Source organism: Phaseolus vulgaris, chromosome 7 (assembly GCF_000499845.2).
Source record: "Phaseolus vulgaris cultivar G19833 chromosome 7, P. vulgaris v2.0, whole genome shotgun sequence".
NCBI classification, from domain to species: Eukaryota; Viridiplantae; Streptophyta; class Magnoliopsida; order Fabales; family Fabaceae; genus Phaseolus; species Phaseolus vulgaris.
The window spans coordinates 11,503,587-11,524,060 of NC_023753.2; the positions used below are offsets into that span (position 1 = coordinate 11,503,587).

The following is a 20,474-nucleotide window of genomic DNA, read 5'->3' on the forward strand; positions in this document are numbered from 1 at the left end:
TTTAATATATGTTTAAATTTATAATGGGAAAGTTTAGTGTTTTGCTTTGTTGTATTCTTGCTGGTAGCTGAGCAAATGTCAAATGAAATCAGATGAGATGTAAATCGCTTTTATATCAATCCAACAAATTAGTATTTTATAATCTTATTTAATTCCAGTTTTTAAAACTATTTTTATTAATTTTATTTTATAAACTATTATTATTATCATGACCTAGCTTGTAAAATACAATACTCATCTAATCAGATGCAGATATATTTTACTTAAATGTTAGAAATGGAATAAAGTTTATATAAGGAAAAAAGGAACGATTCTTTGAAAAGAAGAAGAGGTAAAAGAAGAAGATTTAGGAGGGGGAAACTAGAACGAGCGACAACGGGCAACAACGGCTACATCAAATGAAAGTGAAGGGGCAAGAGTCAAACCAATTCCTCGTATTTTCCTTTTCTTCTCATACATAAATAAATTATCATAGGATTAACCTTAAAACCAGGAAGGAAAACAAATCTTCGGAGAAGCATGTCCATGTTCTAGTTTTATTCTGACAAGCTGATTTCAATAAATCTTGTTCCTTTGCTTGCATTTAAGTGTAACTTCATAACATTCTGTGAGCGGATCTTGGTTAGGTATTACACACCCACTTGTGCCCGGTTTGTCCACTACCTATTTTTCGTTGTGTGTCTCTTTGTATCAAAGTAGTGCAAGGAATTCTACTTAGTAAGGTTGTGCAAAGGTGAAAGATTGAAAATTACATGTTTCCAAATCTGGGTTTTGCTTAACTCTTGTGCCGGGATTTCTCTTTTTGCTATCCTCTCTTCTGCACCAGTTGTGGATTCTGAGTCATTGGTTTTCACTTTTGAAGCTCCAATGGTTTGAACTTTTCGTTATGAAAATTGGGGGAATGGGTATAGTTAGGACATTGATGCCGCCTCTGGATTCATGATAGTCAGGTTAGGGGTCATAGTTGCTGCTTCCATTGCAGCCCTCACAGTTAAGCAGCTGAAGGTGAATAACTCAAGATCAGGTTCTCGTGCTTATTCACCACTTTTTATTTCTTATTATTTCAAGATTTTGATCAATTCACTTCTCAACATGCAAAATAATCTCATCTTGCTTCATGTTGATGACTGTTCCTATAAATAACGCTGACCCTTTATGTTGAACCTAATTCTCTCATTGTGGCTCACTCAGAACATGGTGAAGCAACGTTTAGAAAACGTCAAGATGAGGGTACAGAACAGGAGCAGGTCACTTATTCTACTGATGACGGTCTCACTGCGAAGGTTGTGAGTATATTCGGCTGAAGTTGTAGAATTTAATTTTCTTTTGTTTGCTTTCTTGTCTTCGTATGAATGGAAAATAATGGGAATATTTATTTACTTTTGTGAGATGATTTGACATTGTTGCAGAGGCAAGAAGAAGAGCAAAAGGAGGTTATGTTAATTAACAGCGTAATCAATCGAACCGATGATTTTGAAGATGATATTCCTCCTGAACTTGAAAGCCTTCTATCTGGAGAGATTGATTTTCCAGCACTTGCTGAGAGGACTGATGAGGAGAAGAAAGACAAAGTTTATGAAACTAATATGGATAACAATGCCAGTGAATTAGAACGGTTGAGGAATCTAGTGAAGGAATTGGAGGAGAGGGAAGTAAAACTTGAAGGTGAATTGCTTGAGTACTATGGTTTGAAGGAGCAGGAAGCGGACTTTGTGGAGTTGCAAAGGCAGTTGAAAAATAAGACTGTGGAAACAGATATGCTTAAAATGGCCATTAATTCCTTGCAGGAAGAGAGGAAGAAGCTTCAAGAAGAGCTCACACATGGAGCTTCGGCAAAGAGAGAACTTGAGGCAGCAAGAAGCAAAATCAAGGAACTGCGAAGGCAGATACAGCTTGAGGCTAACCAGGCAAAAACCCAGTTGTTGTTGCTTAAACAAAAAGTTTCTAGTCTAGTGATAAAGGAAGAAGAGGCTGTCAAGACAGATGCTGAAATTGGAAAGAAATTGAAAGCTCTGAATCACTTGGAGGTTGAAGTTGTGGAGCTTAAGAGAGAAAATAAAGAACTTCAACATGAGAAGCGAGAATTAACAGTTAAACTCAATGCTGCTGAATATAGAATTACAGAACTCTGTAATGAGGTCAGAGTCACAGAGTACATGTTTTTTCTTCTGAGAGTTAAACAGATGCATGAAACCGATATTTTAGAATTGCTCATAGTTGAAAAAGTGTATGATAAGTTTTCAGCTACCTAAAATTAGATTTTTTAATCAATAATTTAACGTCAGTGAGTTCTCGTTGTTTACCTTGTCAATCAACTGAACACTAGTCACACAAGTAAGAAATGATGGTTGAAAGTAATAAAAAACCTCAACGGTTGAAAGTAATCAAACATTAACTACATGAGGTTTATAATATAAAAGAAACTAAATCTCAAGTTTTTTTTCTTTATTTTTAGTTAACATTCCTATGTTCTTTCTGCTGTGATCTATTGTATGTTTATTGGTTAATGGGGATCTAACATTTAGAAGAAAATTCTTTTAAAGATGTATATGGATAACAATTATTTTATTAATTGGAAATTACTTGATAAAAATATATTGGGAAAAGATGTATAGTTCTTTCATGATAGTGATAAATTAGTTATTAGTTTTATATATTTTACACGTAATGAGTATAATTCCATTTTGAGATGCTTTGCCTTGAACTGCAGAATGAAATGGTTTCCAAGGAAAAAGAGGTCAGTAACCTGAGGCATGCGAATGAAGACTTGCTTAAGCAAGTAGAAGGACTCCAGATTAATAGGTTCAGTGAAGTTGAAGAGCTTGTATATCTTCGTTGGGTCAATGCATGCTTAAGGTATGAGCTGAAGAATTACCAGGCACCTCCTGGAAAATTATCAGCCCGTGATCTAAACATAAGTCTCAGCCCAAAATCACAAGAGAAGGCTAAGCAGTTAGTGTTAGAATATGCGGGATCAGAGCATGGACAAGGTGATACAGATCTTGATAGTTACTTCTCTCATACCTCTTCACCAGGCAGTGAAGATTTTGACAATGCTTCTTCAATTGATAGCTTTATGAGTAAACATAGTAGTGTTAGCAAGAAAACTAGTTTAATCCAAAAGTTGAAGAAATGGGGCAAAAGCAAAGATGATTCGAGTGCTCTTTCATCACCAGCCAGATATCTTTCAGGTAGCTCTCCTAGCAGGATGAATATGAGTAATAGACCAAGGGATTCCCAAGAATCCTTGAGGCAAAGGAATGCTGGTGATTCTGTAGCCATCACTACCTTTGGACAGAATGATCAGGAAGTATCTAATTCTCCTGAAATTCTAGCTCTTCCTAGCATAAGAAGAGTTTCATCGTGTGAATCCTTAAATTCTGTTGCATCTTCATTCCAGTTGATGTCTAAGACAGTTGCTGGGCATCTGGATGGAAAATATCCTGCATATAAAGACCGCCATAAATTGGCCTTGGAAAGGGAGAAACAAATTAAGGAAAAGGCTGAGAAAGCAAGAGGGCAAAAGTTTGGTGACAATTCAAATTTGAATATGTCCAAGGCTGAAAGAGAGAGGACAATATCTTTGCCATCAAAACTCACTCAATTTAAGGAGAAGGCATATGTTTCTGGTAGTTCAAATGATCATCCTGACAATGCTAAGAAGAATGTCAATAGTCAAACCATTAGCAAGATGAACCTTGTCAACGTTGAGAAAAGGGCACCTAGGGTGCCTCAGCCACCTCCTAAACCATCTTATTGTGCTCCTGCTTGTACACATTCAAATCCTTCAAATGCAGTATCATGTCCTCCATCTGTGCCTCCTCCTCCTCCACCCCCACCCCCACCAGCACGACCAGGTGGACCACTTCCCACTCCACTAGGAAGCCTATCAGGAGGATCATTAGCTTCTGATAAAGTTCACCGTTTTCCTGAGCTAGTTGAATTTTATCAAACACTGATGAAACAGGAGGAAAAGAATGAAACTTCATCATTATTTTCTTCAACAACTTATGCATCTGATGCTAGGAGCAACATGATTGGGGAGATTGAGAACAGATCATCATTCCTCTTAGCTGTACATTACAAATATACCCCGGCTTTGTTATTTTTTCATAATGGCATTTCTATCATTACAAATTTAGAACCTTATTTTTAATGGATATGGATCTAGGTGAAAGCCGATGTGGAAACACAGGGTGACTTTGTCTTATCCTTGGCAACTGAAGTTCGAGCAGCCTCCTTCTATAATATTGAAGATCTAGTGGCTTTTGTGAACTGGTTAGATGAGGAGCTTTCCTTCTTGGTAGGTGCTTCTGTCATTGCTCCACCATCATTAACAAGTTTCTAGAACCTAATGAATATAAATTGCAGATCTTTTGAGAAAGTATGGAAGTTGATTCTTTGTGCTGTTTTCCCCCATAAATTGCATTCCTCCTTTGCAATTTTACATCCAATGTGCATTTTATTCATCTCAACTTATTTTACAAGGTCGATGAACGAGCTGTTCTCAAGCACTTTGATTGGCCCGAAGGGAAAACAGATGTGCTGAGGGAGGCAGCTTTTGAATATCTGGATCTGATGAAATTGGAAAATCAAGTCTCCACCTTCACTGATGATCCCAAACACCCATGTGAAGCTGCTTTGCAGAAAATGTACTCATTGCTTGAAAAGTAAGCGTCACTGTTTATGTTATAGTTTGATGTATACCATAAATACTAGATTAAGAGGGCAATCGTTGATGGATATTTCTTGAAAATTCAATCTAGAATGACTATTATCCAAATAGAATGTAAACTATTTTCTTATGTCTACATAAATGCTGGAGATTCAGACATTTCAAGTCACAAATATAGAAAGCGATAAACTTGTTTATTTTAATGTTTCTTGGTGTACGTGTTCCTTGCTATTCTCTATAGATATAGAATGGAGCTTATTTATTCATTCATTCATCTATTTCCGTCTTGCTCTACTTTTGCTTCTAGAGTGGAGCAAAGCATTTATGCACTCTTACGGACAAGAGATATGGCTATTTCGCGGTACAAAGAGTTTGAAATACCAGTAACTTGGCTATTAGATACGGGAGTTATGGGAAAGGTATGCTTCTAAATTACAGAATCAGTTCGTGTTCCAGTTAACGCACATTCTCCAGTTTATATTATTTTCATTAAAAGTGTTAGGCTCTTTATGAAATTTTGTAAATGTATCTGTTTTTTAACCTTTGTACTCTACTTTTTCTCTCGCACTAAATTTCTGCACTTTTCTTAGAACACGTAGGAAAAACCTCGGAAAATGCAATTCTACAATATCTTCAATAGTATCATGTTTACCAATATTACAGAATTGTTCACGTATTGTAATAGACATGCATCTGGTAACTTAGCAGTTGCTACTGGTAACTCTCTGACTGCAGATCAAGCTTTCCTCTGTGCAACTGGCTAACAAGTACATGAAACGTGTTGCATCTGAACTTGATATATTGTCTGGACCCGACAAGGAACCCAACAGAGAGTTTTTGATTCTGCAAGAAGTGCGTTTTGCTTTTCGTGTTCATCAGGTAATTTTAAGGCTATTGGTTTTGGTGTCCCTTCTTCATCCCTCATGAACATAAAATGATTTTGCATAGATAAACTAATATATATATAAACACACACTAATATACCTGAGACAAATTCTATATATATATTGCATCAGCTAATGTTATATACAAAGCAAGAAAACTAAAGTATCCTTGAGGAATAATGAAATATGGAACTGTCAAAATTTGTCACGGGCCAAGTTGGACCCTAAACTGGACTGCTTCTTCCTGCACCTCCACCATATATGTCACTCCCATATAAAACATGAAAATACATTTTTATTCTTCTTGTGTCATCCCATACAACATGAAAATACCTTTTTATTCTTTTTGTGTCACTCCATAGATTTATAACAATTTTAAAAAAAATTATATATATTCCGGATTACATAATCCAGAAGTTAATCGTGGGTTCAGAAATAGCTTCCGGATTATGTTATTCAGAATATATTTTAAATAATGGTATTCCGAATTACATAAGGAAACAGCTTCTTGATTATGTAATCCGGAAGTTAATCTCATATTAGAAAAGACTTCTAGGTTATGTAATCCGGAAACCAATCATGTATTTGAAAAAAAAGCTTTCGAATTACATAATCTGAAAGTTAATCTCATATTAGAAAAGACTTTCAGATTATGTAATCCGAAAACTAATCACACAACTGAAAAAAAGGCTTTCGGATTACATAATCCAGAATATTACAGAAAAACATTTTTGAAATATGAAAGATTATGAAGGTGTCAGAAGAAGAACGTATGGAGGTGCAGGAAGAAGCAGTCCTAAACTGTTGGCCCAAGAAAGAGGCCATGCGTTTTTTTTCCTTTAATAAATTAATGGACTAACTCAACAGGTCAGGAATTTTCTTGCTGCACCCTCAAATAAACAAGTGCAACTCTTTTTTAGTTTGCAGGAGGTTTCGATAGAGAGAGCATGAAGGCTTTTGAAGAACTAAGAAGCCGCATCCATGCTCCAGCAGGTGAAGATAGTAGTAACCAGAAACATAGATAGATGATCAACAAAAGATTTGTTTTTTCTTTTTCACACTACCAATTGCTTCTATAACAGCTGTATATGTCATTCCTCTGCCTCAATTTTCATTCAATATACTAAATGTTAATTTCACTCGGAGAAAGCTAATTAAGTCAACTGGTAAATATTTTATGTAATAATTTTAATTTAAATAGAACAAAATTAAATTTATAGGTATAAATAAAATACATGTGATTAAGTTGATATATTTTAAAATATATTAATTGAAAAATATACCCATTCTGTCCTATTGTCAACAAGATTATTTTCTGTCAAATGTATCAGTATGATTGTTTATATACTTTAGAAAAATTAAGCTTCGAATGAGTGAAATTAATGAAAAAAAATGTTTTAAGTAATTATATAAAGATAAGTGTAAAGCTTACAAATAACCAGTCCTTAATAATCTCAATATTCTAGTAATTTTTTTTGTAAAATGTTTAAATATATGTGGCCTAATTTAATTAATTAGTTTAAAATGAATACACTTTTATTTTATATTAAATATTTTAATTGATTAAAAATAATAATGTGGAGTGAGTTAGGTTGGGTTAAACATTTTAGTCCATCAGCTCATATACGTCCTGCATAGTTAATAGTCTGTGCACGCAAAGTGAAAACAAGTCTCTACTAATTATAAATATAAAAAATAATAAATATTATATTGACTAATTTTTTATATTATTTTGCAAATTAAAAATTTATTATTATTTAGAATAATTAGTATAAATAATAAAATTTATAAAATAGTTTTTAATTTAATATTTAATATTAGTTATTAAAATTTTAACCATTAATTATTTTAAATTATAAATTCATTATTAATTTAGTTAAAGATTAATTTAAAATTTAAAGTAATTAATATTTAAAATTTTAATAACTAATATTAGATATAATTTAAAAATTATTTTATAAATTTTATTAATAGTAAAAACTACTTTAAATATTAATAATTTTTTAATTTATGAAATAGTATCTAATTTAATTAATATAGTTATTAATTATTTTTTATTTTTAAATTTGATTTAATTTTTTTTGATAAACTTTAAAATGTAAACTAATAACATGTACATATTATATTAATATTCAATATGTTAATAATGAAATGGTTTGGACAAAAGAAATAAAATAAATTATGTTGAACCTTTTCATAATTAGTTCATACATAACTTTAAAATAATTAAAAAGAGTTATATGACAGAATTAAGCATGTATAACTTCGTTTTAGTTAATAAAAGATCTAATTTTAATTCCTCTTTCTTTTAAAACGAGGTTATGAACAAACTGGTCCAAACGAGTTAAATCTATGTTAATTTTTATATTAGATTTTTTTTTTATTATAATTACACCTTAGCTAATATTTTGGGTGAAATCACTGGTTTAATCTCATTGTGTTTGTATTAAATATTAATAATTTAACTATTGTTGGATAAATATTCTATAAAAGAAAGATTAATTTCATGTTAAATAGTCAGCAAATGATAATACTTTTTAGTAAGGTGTGATTAAGCTTGGGAGTCCTTGCAATTAGGTTGTTGCTTCAAACTATAATCTACCCGATTGTTCCACCTTAACCAAAGTGAATTATTAATGGTTAACGTTGGAGATTAATTAGATGGTAATTAATTACCAAATGGCGAACTTACAATACATTAAAAAGACGTGAAAGCTAATTAATTATATTTGTAGGAGCAAATTTTAATTCATCCTCTCTCTATCTCCCTTTCTGGATATAAAGTGAGTTTCAAAGTAAGCATCGAATCTGTTTCTAATAATTAACAAATTAAATTGATCTGATGGATGGTTTATTTTATTTTATATATAATACATGTATCTTTCCTAAAAACTATTTCACTCAAATCAAATTTATATGAAACATTTATAAAAAATTTCACTACCACAATTATATATTAAAAAAAAGTTAAATATATTTTTCGTCTTTATATTATAACGTGAAATTGATTGTCATCCTTAGTCTAATTTTTAGACATCTTCAATTCTCAAAATAGAAAAATTATTGGAATAGATATTGAGGACATGAACTATTTTAACATCTTAGTTTCCATTAAAGTTTTGTTCGTCAAGTAAAAAAAACTGACAATGACATTAAAAAAAACTTGACAATGACATTCAAATAGTTTTCTTATTATAAGTATCAAAAAGTTTAAAGTTTGAACTATACACAAAAATCCATTTTACGTGAAATACAGGGTGAAAAAAAACATTTAACGCTTACAAAAATCACTATAAATGAATTTTTTTCTTCTATCAACTTCTAAGGTTTATATATATATATATATACGCATATATATTAGTAAATATATATATATATATATATATTAAGATTTTTTTTTAATGTGAAATCTCTGACCATATTATAAAAATAGGATTATTAGAAACTTTGAACATCCATTATGAATATTTTGTTTCTAAAAAGATTTATTCCATATTGAAAGTAGCAGTTAAAAGTTGGAGTAAGGTTTTTGATTAGGTAAGGTTCCACATTCAGTTTGTGTGTTGGTAGTTATTGTGTAGGAATTGCAATCATAGTAATTGTCTTTGTCTCCATCTTTGAGTGACAATGGCAGTGGATCCTTAGAAGTGGTAATTAGTATCTAAACTTGAAGATGCAGTTTTGACAAGGACATGGCTGGTTGAATAAGTGCATGAACCCATTATTCTCTATGCGAACCAGTACAGTCGGCAAACCCTTTTTTTTTAAAATTTTCAAACACATTAACAAAACTCATCACTGCTTTTCTTTTCCTTCAAGCCTTTCTAAACTATTAACTTCTCTTCGCCATCTACAATAATATACAAATAAATCATTTAATATTTACCAACAATTCTCCATAACTCTTTTTTATATCTATATAATCTTATTAAATCGATTATTGGATGTTTTCTCACCAACTAACTTGCTATTTACATCAATTTTAGATAAATCAGACATTTATACTCATGTAAATTTATAATTAATATTTTTTTTTATAATTTTAAAAGTGTATCATCTACTAAATTGAATCTAGTTAATGAAATATTTAACACGCTTTAATATTTTTTAAAAATAGACTTTGTATACTCAAACTTTAAGCTTAATGGTTAATAAAATTTAATATAGAGTTATTAGAAATAGTTTTAACCAAATTTACCTTAAGAATAATCTGATATATGTTTTACATGTAAATTATATATTTAATATGGGATAAACTTAATAGAAAGACTTTATGTATGTGACTAGGAGAAAAACATTTCCGACTAAGGATTGTGGACATGATGGAAGAAAGATTTGCGTGGGTGAGATGTGAAAATATTTGTAAGACTAAAGAAAATGGTGGTTTAGGAGTAAATGATCTAAGATGTTTTAACATAACTCTAACTAAATAGAAATGGAGATTACGAAAGAAAAAAAGGGGTTTGTGGACAAATATTTTGAAGTATAAATATGGATGAATGAGAATACTAAATGAGTACAAGGAAAGTAAATCATGCATGATATGGTGGAGGGGATCTTAGGAAAGTCAGTGGGTAGAAAAGGAAATCTAGTTCTATAATAATATCGATCTATATGAAAGTGGAATACTAAAGTCCCCTACCTTCAACCCAATTTTTTGCATAGTGGGTTTTCCAGAATAAAATAGCTACTTTTGATAACCTAACCAAGAGAGGTGTTTAGATAGGTAGAATCAAGTGTGTTATATGTGAAAGTAGTGATGAATCAGTCCACCATTTTTTTTTCACATGCATGGTGGCTAATCTAAACTGGAAGATGTGTGATGTGTGATTTGGGATAATGAAAGTGCATCATAATAGAGCCAAACAACATTTCTTAAGATTTCAACATATATGGCTTAATAGCAAATGACTCTACATTTTTGAAAGGTTGTGTGGGTAGCCATAGTATAGAGTATATGGACACATAGAAACAATATCATTTTTAATAACCTTAAACTAGATGGTGTGGAAGTGTTCATGGTTGTACAAATCAAAACTTGGGCATGAGTAACAAACAAACACTCAAATACAATATTCTCTTATTATTATGGTTGATGTTTGTGTCCAATCACATGCCTGAAATCCTTGTGTTAAAATACCTAATGCTGGAAAGAGACGCCAATGATACACAAATGTTAGCGTATAAACAAGAAATGCATATTGTATAAGCAGAAGATAAGGTAACATATTTTGAATATCTTATGAATTTGTAAATTTTTAATGTTTGTATATTCTACTGTGTCCCAATTAGTTTTTTTAAGGTATTATGGTACAACATTGGTGGTGAAGTTTTGGAGGTCACACTAGCTTCTTTGCTCTATTGATAACTTTGTCCAATCCAATGTTTTAAAATCTTGAACTAAAGACTGATAGAAGCATCAATAAGTAATAAATGGTCGGATCAGATTAGAGATTGGGACTCGGAAGCTATAGGTTGGAGCACATATCTTTTAAGCTTACAGAAATTTAAACTTATTCTAAATAGGGTTCTTTATAACCATTTTAGGCTATCTAGCCTAGAAAATACTTGTTTCAATGTCTATGCAAGTAAATCAAGCAAATACAACAAGCGAGAAGAACTTAAGTAATTAAGGCCAGTTTTATCTCAAATAAATAATTATGATTCTGACATTGCCATTAATAATTGTAATAGTTTATTTTGGTTAAAACATGGTAGTAAGGAAACGATTAGACTTTGGAAATTGGGAAAACAGTTAGGTGCTATGTGTTGGGATGAAGGAAAACTCTTGATAAGTCTAGAAGAACTTGAAACAATGGATATGAATTTAAAGTCAGAAAGGGAAGTAGGGGATAATATGGGTTATTAATGATAATACTATATATGAATGTAAGAGGTTTTGGGAGTACTGTGAAGTGGAGATACATTAAGGATCTAATTAGGAATAATTGTGTTAAAATGGTATGCCTGCAGGAAGTAAAAGTGCAAACTTTTAATATAGAAAAAGGCTGATATTGGGTTTTTGTACAATGAACCAATTAACGGGGGCAGGAGGGATTCTAACAGTATGGCACAATAATTATTTTCAATGTTCTAATCACATCATTAATAGATGGTTCATAGTGTTTATCGAGGTCTTTAAGGAGAATAATATCCCAGTTGTTATTGTGAATGTGTACTCTTAATGTAATTTGCAAGTGAAAATGCAGATGTGGGAAGAATTAAAATTTGTCAAACGAAGGGAAGCTTGTAATTCATGGTGCGTCTTGGGGGATTTAATCTCTATAAGAAACGAAGGTGAATGGAGGGGGATAAACCATGATAGAAGTAATAAGAGGAAAGTGAGGGCTTTAATAACTTCATCGAAAGTTTGGAGATGGTTGATATCCCATGTATTGGTAGAAAATATACCTGGTATAAACCTAATGGTAAGGTGAAGAGTAGGCTTGATAGGTTCTTAACTTCCTTTGAATGGTTGCAACATTGGTTGGGTAGTAAGCAATATGTACAAGACTGACATATATCTGATCACTTGCTTTGGTGCTAAAATCAAAGGTAACGGATTGGGGTCCAAAACCGTTTAGATTTCTTGACATTTGGCAGGAAGATAAGGAGTTTGGTAGTTTTGTAAAAAGTAAATGGGAAAGCTACTTGGTTCAGGGAGATAAATTCCAAGTGCTAAAAGAGAAATTGAAAATGTTAAAGAGTGATCTGAAAGGGTGGAACATAGAGGTTTGGGTAAACAGATAGGATCAAACTTGATATCATGAATAAAATACAAGAGTTTGATATGTTGGATGATGTAGATAACTTGGATGGAAATTAAACCAGGGAAAGAAGAGAAAGAGCTTTTGAGCCAACTACAGGTTATTAACATGAAAATTGAATCCATCCTACAACAGAAGTCAAGAGCATTATGGATTAAACAGGGTGATTCCAACTCCAAGTATTTCCATGCGACAATTAAATGGAGAAGGATGAGAAATGAGATCAAAGGGGTACATTGTCTTAGTTCCGACACATGGATGGAAGATCCAAACACCGTGAAGGAGATGGTTAAAGAGTTTTACAAAACTAAGATGTCGGTTATAGTGGATATAGGTGTCAGGTTGGATAACGTTGAATTTAAAATCCTAACGAATTCAGATAACTTGATGTTGGTTGAACCTTTTGAGGAGAAAGAAATTAAGGATGCTATTTGGGACTGTGATAGTAGTAAGAGCCCTGTCCCAAAAGGAACAACTTTCAGTTTTATTAAGAAGTATTTGGATCAACTACACAAGGATGTGGTTGAAGCAGTAAAATACTTTCACAGATAGGGGAAGATACCGAAGGGCTGTAATGCGTCATTCATAACGATGATTCCAAAATCGGAGAACCCCCAATCTCTAGAAGAGTATAGACCCATCTCACTTGTAGGGTGTTTATACAATCAACTTTTTTTTATATCTAATAGAGGGCTATTAGACAGTGTCCTTGTAGTGAATGGGGTTGTGGATGAGTTGAGAAGGGAAAGGAGAAGTGGGGTGATTGTTAAGCTCGACTACGAAAACGCGTATGAATCGGTAAATTGCCAATTCTTATTCGACATGATGGGAAGATTAGGGTTTTGGGGAAAAGATACAGTGGATTAGAGCTTGCTTAGAACAAAAAAGTTCAAACCCTCTAGAGACCTTAGGCAGGGGGACCCGATGGCACCTTTTTTGTTACTGACTGTGGCGCAAGGTCTAGTTGGGTTGGTAAGACAAGCGACAAGAAAAAACCTGTTTTTGGGAATAAAAGTTGGGAACAAGAATATATATGTGAATTTACTATAGTTTGTTGATGACACCCTTTTCGTCTGTGAATCCAGTGTGTGAAACATCATGACTATTAAGGTTATGCTAAGATGTTTTGAATTAAGTTTCGGCCTAAGAGTAAACTTCCATAAGAGTAAAATAGGTGCAATTGGAGTACATAGGAATGTGGTGAATATGTACTCTGAAATAATCCACTGCAGCCTAATGGATTTACCCTTCACCTACTTAGGCCTACCTGTTAGTGGTAATCCATCTAGAAGTTCCTTCTGGGAGCTTGTGCTATCAAAGATCAGAAAGAAACTTTCGGTGTGGAAAGGGAGGGACTTATCCTTCACGGGAAGAGTTTGTCTTATAAAATCTGTTATTAATGACATACCGTTGTTTTTCTTATCTTTTTTTAAAGCCCTAGTAGGAGTATGTAAGAAAATTACAAAACTACAGAGAAAGTTCATGTGGGGTTAGGGTGAGGAAGGAAGAAAAATCGCATGGATTAGCTGGGATAACATTTGTAAACCGAAAGAGGAGGGTGAGCTTGTTATAAGACGCATTGATCTATTTAATAAGGCACTCTTGGCAAAATGGTTATGGAGAATGGGATTCTCTGAGTCTGGACTGTGGAAGGATGTCCTAGAGTTGAAATATGGAGTGTGGAGGATGGCAAACTCAAGTACACCGGTTGAAAAGATTATAAATCTAGATGGTGGAATGATTTATCCTAAGTTAGCCTCTCTAATCAAGGAAACAATTGGTTCAACTCAAATCTGGTTTTGCAAGTAGGGTGATGGAAGAGGCCCAAGCACAAGCCCAAATGCAACCCACCAAAGAGTAGATTTGGGCCAACCACTAGGGCTATGGCCAAGAAGATCCAAGAAGACTGGAATGCTGCTACTGATGGCAGAGAAACCTTCTTATACATGTTCAAGATGTCATAAACTTTAGTGTAGAGTAGACTTTAATTTCTTGTCAAAATTAGCATAGGAACTTTATTTGTAATTTTTCTTATAATTAATTTTGGCACCTAAAACACCAACCTAGGTAAACTTAGAGTTTCTTAAAACCTCTAAATTTACCAAGGCCGGTCTAGAAAGCCCATGGAGGGGGTGAGCATACAAACTAGACACACCCTTCCCCATGTGCTCATTTAGGCGCTACTTTTGGGAGGGTATTCATTTGAATCTCCCTCCACTTTCATTTGAATTTCCATTCCTCTAAACACTATAAATAAGAGGGCTTGGCTCATGTATTTGCAAGATTAATCAAAGAGTGAATTGCTACCAAAATTGTGCCAATTTTGCTCCTTGTCTCCTACCTCTCTAGGATAGACATTTTAATCTTCATTCTTCACCTTTGCCAAGTGAGATGGCCTCACCACTCACTCTCCACACCTAGCATGCACCTTCAAGGAACCCACACCTCTTAGGAGATCCTTGCACGCCTCTGTCATAAGCTTCCGCCACCATCAATCCAAGTTTCATCAACATGAAGGCACTTCTTCCATCATAGGGTCTAGGGAAAAGTTCAAATTCTAGGAAGACGAGTGGTTAGCAAATTCTCAGCTCAAAGAGAGATATCCCAAAATCTACAATAACTCCCTACTTAAAGATAACCCTATTGGTAGCTTCGAAAGTTTGTTTAATGAGAGGTGGGAGTGGGATTTTTGTTGGAGAAGGGAGTGGTTCGAGTGGGAAAAACCTTTGGTAGAAGATTTTATGACATGTTTGTCACAGGTTTCCCTATATCCAGAAAAGAAGGATTTATGGTTATGGAACGATCCTCCCTCCTACAGTTTCTCGGTAAAATCTGCTTATAAAATGTTAGCAAATCATGGAACTAGGGGTGTAACCGAGTCATTTGCACATCTTTGGAATCTAAAGGTTATGCCATCAACTCAGTTTTATGTGTGGAGGGCTTAATTAGATCGAATAGCAACTAAGTTGAACTTGCACAAAAAAGGGGTTTGATGTTGACGGATACATTACGTGCCTTATGTGGGAGGGAAGAGGAGTCAACTTCGCACATTCTTGTTTCATGTAAGGTATCAACTACAATTTTGGAATATGTGCAATAATTGGTTTAGAATTAGCTCGATAAACCACAATGAGTTGGTTAATCATTTTTGAACAGTTTTCATGTATATGATTTAATAAAGAAGGAAATAGATTATGGAAAAGCCTATGGGTCCCTGTGATATGGTGTATCTGGAAGCATAGAAACAAGGTTATCTTCAATCAAGCAAAGATAAATGCTGTGGAAATCCTTACCATGACACAAGTTCAATCATGGGCATGGATGAGACATAAAGTAAGGAAAGTTTTTTTTTTTTATTGGATTTTATCTCCCTTAATCTGCATTAACATGGCAACAAAATAATTTGTTCGAATTAAAAGATTTACTTGCTCTATATTTGATTGTTTTTACTGTTTGGTGTTAATGGTATTGATTGTGAATTTTGTTGCATGTATCATTGTTGTGAAATAGATCTGGTTATGCTTTTGTATCTTTGAACTGACTGAAAGGTGTGGAAGGTTGAGTTTTCTAGTGTAGGGTATGTTATGAATGAGACATATTAGGATAAGGAACAAGCAAAAAGATGGTTGTTATATAGTTAGGACAATATAGAAAGAAGGCAGTCATGGTGATTTTGCTGCAAAGAAGTCATCATAACATGGCATTGGAACCATAAGGTTAAAATTCATCATAAGAAAGAACATTATGGAAAGGTGAGGATGAAAGGTGCATGATGATTGTACAAGACTTGCAAAGGTAACATAGGCTTATCTAGATCATGAAGGTTAGTATGGTGTATTTTATAAGTAGGTTTCGATGTATAATTTTGTTTTGTTTGGAAGGGGTGACTATCCTTTTGAAGCTTAGACAAGTTTAATATAACTTTTGTTTTGTTTTGATCTTAAACATTTTGAAGATTGTAAAAGTCCTATGAAATAGGATATCAGGTGGCGTGGTTGTGTGGCATTTGTATAAGAATACCCCAGAAGTATTCCCTTTAATTATTATTTTATTCTTTTCTGAAGAAAAAAAAGTCAGAAGGCATAATGAAAAAACAATAACATTGGAGAGAGTTAGAACCTATGAAGCTCCGACACAGTTCAGAAGCTCCACTTTCGTGCTTCGGACGCATGCCACTCATGAACATGCGACGGATACCACAGTGTCGGACACACTTCCTTGGATCGACACGACCCAATTTTTGGACATGCCGGAGATGACACGATCCACTTCCTTGCACACGTTTGTCACACAAAAAATTAGTGAGAAAAGAGAAGATAACGTTGTGACAATTTCGTTTCACATAAGCTCACAATTTCCCTACTTTCCCCATTGGAGTACAGTACAACGACAGCGCAGGCTTTCGCTTTTGGAGGCGGGAGGTTGATAGCGTCGAGCAGTGAGGAAATGTGAACGATTTCCAAAATTTCTTTGAAGATGGGTTACATGGGGACGACGACGACATTGTGGCAGAGAAAAGTTTTGAGGTGGTGGCAGAGACGAGAGGTGAGGCAGAGTTGAAGAAGATAGAGGTATAAAACAAAGAGGAGGATGATGGTTCCCACAAAAGTTACTTTTTATTTTAAATTTAATATTATTATTTAATTTATATTTTCAATTTAAATACAATTTATTATATAATTATATAATATTCTATTTTGTATAATAATCATATTAAAATAAAAAAACCTTAAATAAATATATTATAGTATAGTATACTATAATAAATATAATATTATATTATAAAATATGAAATATAAAATAATCTTAAAAAACATAATATATATATATATATATATATATATATATCATATATATATCAATCAGTATCCGTATTCTATAATTTTAAAATTTAACCGTATTCTCGTGTTTATGTCCGTTGTATTCGTATATGTCCATGTTTCATACGTTAGAACCAACACCTAAGAGTGTTGACTAGTGTGTAGCATGTACTAGCCTTAACATATTAAATGTTTTATGGGTTAAGGAAACACAACTCATCAATACTTCAATGTAGGACAAAGTATCTTCATTCATAAAATGTGGAAGTATAAGAATGTCCAAAATGTTCTATGTCAAAAATTGTATCTGAAAATATAACAATGACAGAAAAAATTAAAGATAGTTGGAGTTAATCATTTTCAGATCTTTAAGTAGGTTCTGTTTTTTTTTTTTTAAATGGATTGAAGCAACGGAAATGCTTTAGATTTATCAATTTTTTTTGCTAATAAAAGAATTTCGATCAAATCTTTTAATATCTAAAAAAAATCGTATGTCAGGTGAACCTTTTAAGAAGTGTCCTAATATTGTAAAATTAGAGATGAATGAAATTAGAATTCAAAAGAGAGAGATATTATTGATGTTCATCATTATTTTTTAAAATTTAATAGTTGTGACAAATAAGTTGTCTTAAATCTTATGTTTCAAGAAAATAAATAATATGAATGAGAAATGACTTTTTTTTATTTAATTTTTTTTTGGAATAACTTGATGGGTTATGAAGTTTACATTTAGGGTTACTTACTCTTTTCACTCTTGTATACAAATATTTTCAAACACTCCTCTTTCTCTCTGGATGTTATCATACTCTTTAAATTTTTCTATAAATATTAAAGTTGAGATGACATTCACATGTGAGGGAAACAGCTTTAGTGATAATAGAAGAAATACTAGAGGAAGCTTTGTCTATTATGAATATTAATATTATTTGTTCTCCTGTCTCCGAGTAAGCATTTCAGAATAGGTCACATGAATAGTATCATGCCATGATTTGACACGTGAAAATCAGCACCATCATCACTCTTTCTCTACTATAACATGATGGACACTATTGTATATATGTAAACATATACTGTTGATTTCATTTGTGATAAAAAAAAAAACTGGAATTTTGGAATTTAATAAACATGATTGTTGACTTTATTTTTCAATGAAAAATAGTATTGGAAAAAGATAAATCACATTTTGGTAGCAAGTTTGGGTAGATTTAAATAATGATGTAAATTTCAACCTCACGTAACTTAAAAATGAAAATTACTTTTTATAAATAATTTGAAATATTTTATAATAAACTTTATTGATTGCATTAAAAAAAACTTAAATTTTTAATTTTTTAAGATTAATTTGATTACTTAAAATTATATAACTTTAAAATTTTTATTTTAATAATATAAGGGTAATTAAGTTAAAAAAATCTTCATTCAATATCTATTTTTATACAATTCATTAATAAGAAGGTCGCATTACTGTAAAATCACAACCTAAGTCAAACATAAAAATAAAGTCAATTAACTATTTCATTTGATATCATTCATCAATAACTTATAAATAATTCTTATTATTAATTTATAAATTAATTTTAACTTATAAATTAATATTTAATTAAATAACAATTTAAAATTCTAAAACTGATAATTAAAATCTTGATAATTAATTAAATACATTAAATATTAGATTAAAAATTAATTTATAATTTTTTTATTAAAAATAAAAATTATTTTAAATATTATTAAATTTTTAGTTTATAAAATAATAATTAATTTAATTATATAATAACTAATTTTTTTTAAAATTATTTTTTATTTAACATTTCTTTTTAGTTGTGTTTTTTTATCCGATAGACTACATCAGTAAGTTGTAGCGTGCCTAATAGAAAACATGTTTTCATGTATAACCTTACATATATTAATGTAACAAATAAATTACACGTGACTTACTAAGGTAGTTCCGTGTTTTACCGCATACAACTTAATTCTATTACAATTATGGTTTCACAACATATTCGAAAACTTAAATCAGAATCGCTATAGCCACTACACATGCCAACAAACTTGTTAAACTTCAAAGGTAACCCTAGTGTAGGAACATTTTACACCAGTTTTATGAGACATTTGTCTTGTTATTGGTATTAATATAGATGTTGTAAAATGTGAATTACATATAACACTGGTTGTTTAACCGGTGTTATATGACTATATATTACACCGATTACTCGAGCTAACTAGTGTAATATAAGAGCTTAAATGTGCAGTTGGTAAATCCCTATATAACATCGGTTGACTCGAGTAACCGATGTAATATAGGGTCAGTTTTTGAGTGATGAGTGAGGTCAATATTACACAGTTGTGATCATAATCGGTGTAATATGGTGATCATAATCGGTGTAATATGGGTCTCTGGAGTTCATTTTTAAGTGAATTGAGTCCCATATTACACCGATTATGGTCATAACCGGTGTTAAATGTGCCAATTGTTTTTTATAAATTTAATAAAATATTCCTTTACCCAAATTTATAAACCTGTAAATATAATAAATTCAGAATACTAGCCAGATTGATTTGTATATGTATATTGGAGAATTTGCACTCTCAATCATCCTACAGATGTTAAATTTGTGGTTAGACTTTGTCATGACTTTGAAGTATAAAATGACAAAGTATGTATTAAACTAACATTTTCTTAAGTTCGGTTGCCTCTTTAGACTGAATGTTGTATATTATTTTCGTACAATCCATATAGTTTTGGAGATAAACCTGGTCTACAGTGAAATAAAACGCATTACGTTATAATACAACTCATTTAAATACAATAATAAAAAATAGAAGTCACAATTTCATCAGTTCGCATACCCTGAAAAAAAATTACTTTAGCAAATTGGATATTGATAACTACATTCTCCAACTCTTCGAATGACATAAATGCATTGAGGTCATCAACATAGTTCCCAAATAATGTACACTCCATTCGGAAGTTGTTGTAAATTAAAATTAAAATTGTAAAAACACACATTTTGCATTGGTTGTGATGCCGAATATTAGTTTACCCATCAACTTCAGTGGAGATGACATTTAACTTAGTTGATTAACCTATTCTATTAAGCTCTCTTTCAATGCCTACACCTGTCAATATTCCAATAACATCTGTAAAAAAAACGACTTCAACACAGATGGAAACAAATAAATTGAACTCAAAACCATAATAATTAAACTTACCGACTAAGTAATTAGTATCAAAACCAGAGGCTCTTAACACAGACATTGAAGTATACCGAGGTCTTGCAGTTGAGACCAGATAGTTACCTAAAGAGGTTAACTTAGTTTCAAACTGGAA

The 20,474-nt window shown here is 32.1% G+C and overlaps 2 protein-coding genes across 4 annotated transcripts; both read left to right on the top strand.

Moving 5' to 3' along the window:
• The first annotated feature begins 319 nt into the window (after window positions 1–319).
• LOC137828389 (protein CHUP1, chloroplastic-like) lies at window positions 320–6,698 on the top strand. Of its 3 annotated transcripts, none has more exons than XM_068634942.1 (9): window positions 320–1,024; window positions 1,192–1,286; window positions 1,410–2,138; window positions 2,711–4,075; window positions 4,172–4,303; window positions 4,489–4,670; window positions 4,983–5,094; window positions 5,411–5,554; window positions 6,480–6,698. In XM_068634942.1, exons 1-9 carry the CDS (start codon window positions 940–942, stop codon window positions 6,582–6,584), a joined length of 2,949 nt encoding a protein of 982 aa, XP_068491043.1. In that variant the 5' UTR covers window positions 320–939; the 3' UTR covers window positions 6,585–6,698. The 3 variants fall into 3 exon arrangements, with proteins under 3 accessions (XP_068491043.1, XP_068491044.1, XP_068491045.1); XM_068634943.1 differs by having other exon boundaries at window positions 1,192–1,283; XM_068634944.1 differs by having other exon boundaries at window positions 363–1,005; window positions 1,192–1,283.
• Window positions 6,699–11,442: 4,744 nt separating this feature from the next.
• LOC137829042 (uncharacterized) lies at window positions 11,443–12,878 on the top strand. Its single transcript, XM_068635836.1, has 4 exons — window positions 11,443–11,520; window positions 11,769–11,987; window positions 12,115–12,297; window positions 12,366–12,878. Exons 1-4 carry the CDS (start codon window positions 11,443–11,445, stop codon window positions 12,876–12,878), a joined length of 993 nt encoding a protein of 330 aa, XP_068491937.1.
• Window positions 12,879–20,474: the final 7,596 nt, after the last annotated feature.